General features: G+C 35.5%; 1 protein-coding gene across 3 annotated transcripts in view; it reads left to right on the forward strand.

The window, feature by feature from the left end:
* TSC22D2 (TSC22 domain family member 2) overlaps positions 1-5,755 on the forward strand; it is a 50,136-nt gene extending 44,381 nt beyond the window's left edge. For 2 of the 3 annotated variants that reach the window (XM_075555931.1, XM_075555932.1), the window contains 2 exons: positions 3,109-3,160; positions 4,172-5,755. In XM_075555931.1, the coding sequence (XP_075412046.1) occupies positions 3,109-3,160; positions 4,172-4,432 (313 nt within the window). In that variant the 3' untranslated portion in view covers positions 4,433-5,755. The remainder of the gene's footprint in view (positions 1-3,108; positions 3,161-4,171) is intronic. The other variant, XR_012785703.1, reaches the window with a different exon arrangement.
* The last annotated feature ends 3,672 nt before the right edge of the window (positions 5,756-9,427 follow it).

A 9,427-nucleotide genomic window follows, 5' to 3' on the forward strand; every position in this document is an offset into this window, starting at 1 on the left:
TAGTGATGTTATTATAGCACTGAGTACTTGTTTTAGAGATGAAGACAGTAGGGGATTTACCTAAACAGTATATGATTCCTCAAAACTGATCTAGGAAGATGGTAACTTCTACTTGACAGACAGAAAGGAATTGTTTTTATCAGGTTTGGGCAAGGGGATATGAGCGGAAGCATATATAGAGATTTTACTATCTCAAGCAAAGGAATTCTTCTTCCAATTGATTATTTTCTGAAATTTAGGGAATTTGCCTAGTGGATTTTAAATTGTGGTTTGCTTCAACACAGGAAATCAGAGCACCTTTGAATAAAGCAAAGTAACTTTTTAAAACTTTATTTTGCTTATATTTGAATTTTTTTAGATTATCTTAAGCTTTCTAACCAAAAGAATATTAAGTCTTAGCAAGAAGGTGAACTATACTGACTGCTTAAAGATCATGACTCAAGTGCCTTTTCTAAGAAGTGAACTCCCTTGTTCTCCAGCGGAACCTCTTCTAGGAATAGGCTAGATAAGATAAATGGCACATTAAGAAAATAGTTGACGCCTTAGACCCTTGCTCATTAGCATTGATTCTCAGTTAAAGCACTTTTCACAATAATATATACCATATATACTTGAGTATAAGCCAACTCGAATATCAGCCTAATTTTACCATAAAAACTGCATTAAAAATATGCTGGAAAACTCTGCTTATACATAAGTATGTACGGTACCAGTCTGGATTTATTTTGAGGTCTTATTTGTAGTCACGTTCTTTTCAGTCTTGTCGTGGAAGAAGCATATTTTAGAGTTCTAAGTTTGACGTTAATAGCTTTGTGTATTAGAGCATGTTATGTAAAACTAGTTTTCTCGTTGTAAAATGAGGGCATCGTGCAGCATGTTGTGAGGACTCCCTAAAATAATTGTCTTTCCTTTACCCAGTTGTCCTGCTAATTCACACTGATAATCCAAGGGAGAACTAAAATAACGAGTCTACAAAAGTCCAAGTCCATTTTGAAATAACTTAAGAAAAATGTATGCTGTTTTATTATAAGTAGTCATTTGAGTTGCGCTGTCGCTGAAACAACTTAGGAGAATGGAAATGTGGGGAACTTGTGAAACTGAAGGTTCATAACCGACTTCTTCCTAGTCAGGTTGCAAGTAATCTCTCAAGATAAGAGTAAGGAAAATGATTAGGGCAAAGAATGTACAGATGTGCTCTGTACAATTGATGTATGTATATGTATGAACTGTGATAAGAGTTGTATGAGCCCCTAATAAATTGTTTAAAAAAAAAAAAAAAGATAAGCGTAAGGAAGGCCTGAGGGAAGAAGGCAGGACAGGGAACCATTTGGGACAAATTCAAGAGAGCTGAACTGCCTTGAAAGCCAACCATTTTACTGTAGTGTAACATTGATATGTTAAGCGTAATGGATTTTACTTTTCTAGTGAATTCATTCCATTGACTTTGGCTTTATTTAACATTAAATTCAAGTTCATTCTTTGGAAGCCTCAATCAATGCCTCATATGGAAAGTAAACTATGTGGTCATTTTGCCTTTTTATAGCCCTACATTTCTATCTATTCCGTACCCATAGTTCATTTAATCAAGATTTTTAAATGACCATAGTAAAAATATTTTGCAAAAAATTGAGGAATAGATTCGAAGCTTTAATTTTATGACGGTTCTTTGACAATTATTAAAGCATTTTCCCATCTGCTAGGATTCTTGTTTTGTCAAATTGTGGCCCAATATTTAATAGATATCCATTGAACTTTACATTGAAGTCTTAAGCTTAATATAATTTACCTATAATTTGTAGTACTACATAGCCACACTTGCGGTCACTACACAAGTTTGAAGCCTAACATGTATAGGTATTTGTTAATCCTTTACAGTTCTTAAATATACCGAGCCCTTTTTGTCTTCAAAGGTCAGCAGCAAAAAGTAAAGTAATACACGGTGATTAATGTGGTTAATGCTTACATGATAAAAGTCTGTTTTCATGTGTTGATTCAGTTTCAAGGATTGAGAAATACCACTGAGGTATTCACACTAAACTCCTTCATTTTACAGATGATGAAGCCAAGGCCCAGGGAAGTTAAGTAGTTGATTTGATTTGCTGATGGTTCACACAGATAGTGAATAACAGAATCAGGGTTATAAACAGGTCTGCTTGGATTACAGTATAAAAAGCATCATGACATCAATACAGGATTGTCCTGAGCCCCCAATCTGATAACAGTAAGGGGTCCACATCATCTAAAGTAATCTTAAATGTTAGCACATAAGTCTTCTTAGGCAGGCTACATTTTATAATGCGAATTTCATAAAGTTTAATTTAAAAAATTTTTAATCCTCTTACAATATTGATAGGATAGACAAAAAAATTCAGATTTCTTTTTCTTTAGAGAAGTAATAAGAACCCTATTAATTACTTTTCAAAATTAACAAAACACCAAAGTGGATGTAGATTCTTGCTAGCTACTCTTTGCTAAAATTAATGCATATGAGAGATAAACTACCAAAGAAGACGATTTTTTAACTTTCTGTACTTAATATCATAAAAAAAAAATGAGGTGATATTTGAATTTAGAATGTACTTAACCAGCCAGACTACTACCACGGGTTTTGGGAGGGGAGAAAAATACTGGTCTAAATACCATACTAGGTGACTTTTGCCAGTGAGAACCTATACCCAAAGCATGTCAAAGAATCCCGACTGTTGAGTTCCTTGTTAACCAACCTGGCAAGTACTATTTTGTTCAAAAACTATATACTTGAATCATTTTTTAGAAGCCATATCTAAAAATTTTAAAGCCAGATACCAAAATAATACTAAATTATAGAATAAGTCTTCATCTGAATTTTAATGTAATATGTAATCCCTAGGATTAGAATATATAAGTGGAGAATGAAGAACTGCAAAGGGTTTTTAGACATATACTTACTGAGTTTTTCTCATTTTGAAAATAAGAGACAACTTAAATTTATGATAATGGATTTAATGTTATTTTAAATTACTATGTTTGTTATTAAGTGAAACATGAATGTTTTTATATTACTTTGAGACTTGGCAGAGAGGTTAAATTTTTTAGAGTAATATACTGAAATATTCTATTTTTTTCCAGTGCATCTGGGGGAGGTGTTGTAGCCATTGACAACAAAATAGAACAAGCAATGGTAAGTAAAAGTTTATAGTCCTCATTTTTTAGATTGTTGATATATGAAGCATTCTGTTTTTATCACTAAAACCCACATGTAATTTCTCTAAACCAAAGATGACCAAGTTATTTTTTTCTGTAATGAAATTTGGTTGAAGATACTAGAATATTGAAAAATTTTAGTGTAGAAATACAATTAATATTCCCCCATCTGACTTAATCTCACATGCCATATAATTATCACTGAGAAAAGCCCATTTTTGGATATAGATAATTAAAATGCAGTTTATCCCAAAAATATTTCAGCATCAAAAAGATTAAAGAGTGTTGGAGTATAAAACCTCATGGGAAAATCTTTGTCACCATGTTGGTCATTTACAGACACTTTTACAGAGTTTTAAGAGTTGTTTCTATTTATTTTTATTTCATATATTTATCACCAATTTTAATTCTGACTATCACTGTTGATTATTTTGTTATTGCTCCTCTTAAAGCTATTTCGATCACATTATGTAATCGTTTGATTCAAAATAGCTAATGTTTCACTCTCAAAGTGTTAAAAGTAAATCTTGAGATGTTAAAGTTGGAAGTCACTTTAGCTATAAGCAACAGCTTCCAAAAGTTTGGAAAGATTGCTTCTTTTTTTTCCCCCATGAGTTTGTTGATGTGCCTTTGTAAAGCCGTCCTGGGACAACCTGCACTTTACCATCACATAACCCCCATTTCAATGCTGGTCCCTTACTTCGCTACTCATAACATCAAGGTGTGTGGCTTTGAATTTTAAGCTTACAATCAGCAATTTAGGGGAACTAGTATTTTTAGAAATCATTAAAAAATATTGGAACCCACACAAAACCAAATGCAACAAGCTCTGATTCTTTCCACTCAATGACCAGTGTAGATACACATTAGAAACATTAAAACCAGGAACAGGAAAACTAATATTAAACATGCCTTGTGTTTTATAAGGCATCAGTAGGTTAGAATATTCACTTTTTTTTTTTTACATTCTTGATTTTGTTTTTCACAGGATCTGGTGAAAAGCCATTTGATGTATGCAGTAAGAGAAGAAGTGGAAGTTCTAAAGGAACAAATAAAGGAATTAGTTGAAAGAAACTCTTTACTTGAACGAGAAAATGCACTGTTAAAATCTCTTTCAAACAATGATCAATTATCCCAACTCCCAGCCCAACAGGCCAATCCTGGTAGCACTTCTCAACAGCAAGCAGTGATAGCACAGCCTCCTCAGCCAACGCAGCCTCCACAGCAGCCGAATGTCTCCTCAGCATAAAGCTTTCTTGCCTCATTAAGAAAAAAAAAACTGAAAGCAATCTATCCTGTGTGCCACTGGTGTTCTTTCCACTGTATACGAAAGCAAGTAGCCATGCTTCGGTTGTGTGTTTGGCCTTTTCAGTATTAGACAATCATTCAGCAAGAGCTTTCCCTCTTTGAGATGTCATGCAGCGCTGTGGATGTCCAGCTCTGTGTCATCAGTTCTAAAGGAGACTGATAGATGGGGTGTGTTAATAGGAGCAGTCTGCATTTTACCTGGTGCGCATGAGTGGGGTCTTTAAGAGCTTTGGTGGCTCTCATGTTTCCGATTATCCGTGGATTACCCTGAGCCTTCTCACCACATTATAAATAACAATTCATCTAAAGAGCCACTTTTCTTTGAGTATCAGTAACATTTACCTACATACGTTTTCATTTATTTGTGTTTTATTTATTACAGGGCTGCTATTTTCATAATGTACATGAACAATGTCACAGAACTTTTTTAATTTTTTTAAATAAATATAAGTATCAGTAAAGGAATTGAAAGACAGGATTGCATTTAATAGATAAAAATGTTTAGGCAATAATTGAACAAAAGAATCCTGCCGTATTTCTAACACTAATGGCAATTTACCTTTGGTATTTATTTTCGGTAGTAAAGACCCAGCTTGAATGTAGATTTTGTATAGTGTAAGTATGGAGACCACAGTGCAACTGTACAGGCAGTCACCAGTGATTGTGACATGATGAATAATTGGGCTATTTTAATGAAGAAAACTTGGTTCATTTGTTTCTACTTTCTAATAGAGAAATTGCCATGATTCCTCTGCTTTTTGACATTTCGTATGACTTTTTTTGGGGGGGGGTGGGAATAAAAAGCTGTGAAATTGTTCAAACCTACTTTGTAACCAAAGAAGCAAAGCTGTGTAATGGAGTTGGGTTTTTCTTTTTTTTTTATGTTTTTGTTTAGTTTTGGTTTTTTGTTTTTACAATGCACATTCTGTATGTATTTTTATTTAGTGTTCTCTCGGTCACAATTTTCTTTGCTGTCTAGCATGATCTGCATGACCTATAATCTTTGAACCACTTTCGTACCTCATGTTTTTATCCAGCACTCTTATTGTAATATGTACTAGTCTGTGAACAATGTTGAATAAAAAGAATGAGCAGGTGGTCTGGTGGAGCTGAGCTAGTGTACTATGCACTAGTTGTAAAAAAAAAAAAATGAAGTGAGCCATCTTTTTGTTCATTTAAAATGGTGTTTTGAATTTCGTATGCAGAAGACGTTTTGTTACATTGCAAATTTTAATGTATTTAATAAATGCAACATGCAGATTAAGTGCAGTGTATACTGAGTATTTAAATTAAAATGTACATTTCATAAATACAGTTTCAAGAGAAAGCATCCTTTTGTGTATACTAACACAGTAAGTGTATGTCAGAAATTGATGTATAAATATATATTTTAACACATTTTCTGAAATTAAACTGCAGTTTTGTTGAAATGTTTGGCTCTATATGTGTTCAAAATTTAATTTGATTGGATTTGTATTTTCACATTTCAAAATGTTCCTTAAATGAAATTATGTCATTAATGGTAGTTTAAAATTTTTCAAGTGACTAAAGGAATCGAAAATAGCAATATTTGTACTCTATTCATATGTTAATGATACTTAAGTAGGAAATCCTTGTCTACCAAAACTTTTACTTGAATTCAGAGAGGTGCCTGTAGGAATTAACATGCGCTGTACTTCTAGCCAATTAGTTCAGCGGGAGTTACAGTGAGACCCAGTAATTAATTCTTCATGTTAAAGAAAGCTATCGATTTGATAAAGACACAGGTTAGTCACACAGAGGCATGAAATCGGGATAAAAGTGGAATTACCAAATATTTTCTATTTTAGTTGTGTTCAGATATATTGGTCAATTAGCAAAATTTTAGTGTTGAAGGAACAAAGTGCAGAGGCTTGACTAAGGAACCTTAAGAATATAGAGAGATTTTAAATGAAGCCACTGCATTTGAGGTAGAATGTGAAATTTCACTTTTGGAATGTTAACCAAACGGTTTACTGAAAATGTCCCTCTGATGCTATCAGTGCAATCTTAGACAACTGGAGAAAAACTAGTATTAGGAAACATTTTGAGATTTTGGTGAAGTTTTGTCCTTGTGAAAGAAAAACGCTTTATAATCATAAAAGTAATAAGTCACAAATGAAATTGTATCTTAAAGTTTAAAGTTATAATTACCACTTTAACTTTTTTCTACTTAAAAAATATATATGCCTCATACAACAAGATAGGCTTTTCTGTGTACTTCTAGGAAGTGATCTGGCAATATGCTTCAGAGCCTTAAATATTAATAGTTGTCTCAGTAAAATCTATAGAAATGATTTAGAAGTGCAATTAAGGGTGTTTGGAAAATTAAAAACAAGGTTTAACTAAATGATTGCATCGATAAAACGGTATAATAAGCAGCGACATGAAGATAATGCAATTTAAAAGTAATGCACAAAACAAAAAAAGTAATGCGTGTCCTCGGCTCTCCCGTCATGCCCTCCATTTCTTTGGGCCACCCCACTATGCCCTACCCCAGGGAGTGGGGCTGCGAACTATAGAAGGAAGCCTTTATAGATATTGACTGATGGGTGGGTGATGCACCCACCTTCAAAGCCAGGAATAAATGTAATTACTGTAAACAGTTACTAGAACAGTTTAACTCAGAAATTAAGGATTTCCTGCTCGACATGCCTGGAGTCAAATGAGGTCCCAGTTTGGGGGCACAGGAATACCAGCTACCATTAATTTGTTTACTGTAAAACCCACAGACCAAAGTGCCTCATAAGCCTTTCATTGGGTTATGTAGTCAACCAGAAAATCAGTTAATTTGCACCTAATATGGCATCATGTCTGCAATACAAACCTAGTTTTCCTCAAAATTTTGAGTAGTTCCAATGTGATCTTAATCATTAGCCATACTGCAGGGGTGTGTGTGCGGGGGGACGGGCGGGGCATGGAGCCATCATCAAGAACGCAGTTTCTTGAACTGATTGTCCAAATTAGTTGCTGGAGGTTTCAATTTCTATTTCCAATATTCTGAGATAATTAGAAGTACTGAGATAAAGGATGTTTTACCATTAGATACCCCGAGATTGTCCTTCCCAACTGTCATATACAAAGAATCATAGATCAGAGATTGCGGTATTTAGCCAAGTTCCAAACTTGTCGATAATTTTTTAAAGGCATCGTTAGGACTCTGAAATTAGAATAACCAGAATACCTCTGCACTTCATAGGTTATATTTTTGTAGAACCAGAAATAGAATACTTTTCTGGAAACAATTTTAAGATGATTTAAAATTAAGGACTTGTTAAAGGAATCTTATTGGTAGGTACCTAGTGAAATGGCTCCATTTTCTTCAGTAATCCTATCAAAGATAAAAAGGATAGCCCACATCTAAAGATGCACAGTCTAGTTGAGGATGTAGATGAGCCAAATGACACCGGGCAACGATTAGTGCTTGTTGGTATGTATAGGCGAGGTTAGCTGTGGTAGGGAAGGTTTTCTCAGAGATAGCACCTGAGTCTTGGTGGGCGTGCGTGAGTTAGCCAACGGGCGGGACAGTCATTCCAAGCACAAAAAACTACCATGCAAAGATTTAAAGGAGAATATGGCCAAGGCTCTTAGAGCAGCCACAAGATTTCACAGGAGGCAGAAAAATGATTTTTGTGTGTGAGGGTTAGGCCTGGTGCTGATCAATCCTACTGTTGTCAGTTCAGGCTCAACAGCTGCTCCACAGGAGAAAGATGAAAGTGCCTGCTCCTGTGAGACTGAGCGCCTTGGCCTGTCTAGGAGCAGCTGTTAGACTCCACCTACCCAGTGGCTTTAAGTGCAGACAGCAGGAATGACCCTTTAATGATGTTCAGGGTTTCATGTTTAGATTCGGATTTTCTAAAAAGAACAGAACCTAGCCTTTCCAGTCAGGGACCGACAGGAGACTGACATTGGAAGTGGAAAAATTTAGAACAAGCGGTATTCTAGAAGCTAAATGAATGCAAAATTGCAAAGGGGGATTATGTGAACTGCTTGAAGTGTATCCATAGTCCCCCCATGATGGGCCTTCTGGTACCCAGCATCAAATCTTTCGTGTTCTCCCGAGGAAGAAAATCAGGGACCCCGATGTATACTTCTAAGTTGGAGCCTAATGTTTTCCTTCCAACAGCCATATATCTAGGAAAAACAAGTTTTTGTTTCCTGCTAAAGGAATTTCAAGAATTTAACAAAAGGGTGGAGGCAATCTGGAGACTTGGCAGTCACTAAGCCCCTGAGAGCGCAGCCCTAAAGGTAAACCAAATAGAGTCCTTTTATGGTGGTTAGGGTCAGAAGGTTCAAAGCCTGTCCCTCAGAGCTATTCCTTGCTCCCAGGAAGGGTAGTGGAGGCCTTACTGCAGATTCTGATGATTGAAGTATACTGCTTTGTCAAACAGGCCCATCTACCATCTTCATTCTTGCCTGTGAGCCCCCTGCCTAGACAGAACTAGCCCCCCATCGCCATCTGCCTCCAGCTTCCTGGTGATACTTGTTTTACTCCCTAGCAATATTAGTATATTTTTTTGTGCACCCTCTTTTATGTGACTTTCCAGAATGCACCCTATCGTATATGTAATTTTTACCCCAGTTCACAAACTGTCTGTAGCAAAATCCACCCTGCAAACAAATATATGTAGTCGGTCTCGTCAGTGGAAGCATTATTGTAAAGGTACTACAGTCATGTTCTTAATAAGAAATGGTATGGCATGCTGTGTTCCCACATAAAAAGTGCTAACTTTGGAATTAAATGTACAAAGCAAAAAAGTTCACAGACATTTATTTTTAAATGAAATCATCCTACGTAAAGATAAAAGCACTTTTTCAGGGTTGGTGATAGCAAAGTGGGCGGCTTGTATTGTGCGCTAACACAGCTCACTTGCACATTGAATTTGCCTGACACGTACTTGGGCTGGCGAGTTAACTT

The sequence above is a fragment of the Tenrec ecaudatus genome, chromosome 8 (assembly GCF_050624435.1).
Source record: "Tenrec ecaudatus isolate mTenEca1 chromosome 8, mTenEca1.hap1, whole genome shotgun sequence".
NCBI classification, from domain to species: domain Eukaryota; kingdom Metazoa; phylum Chordata; class Mammalia; order Afrosoricida; family Tenrecidae; genus Tenrec; species Tenrec ecaudatus.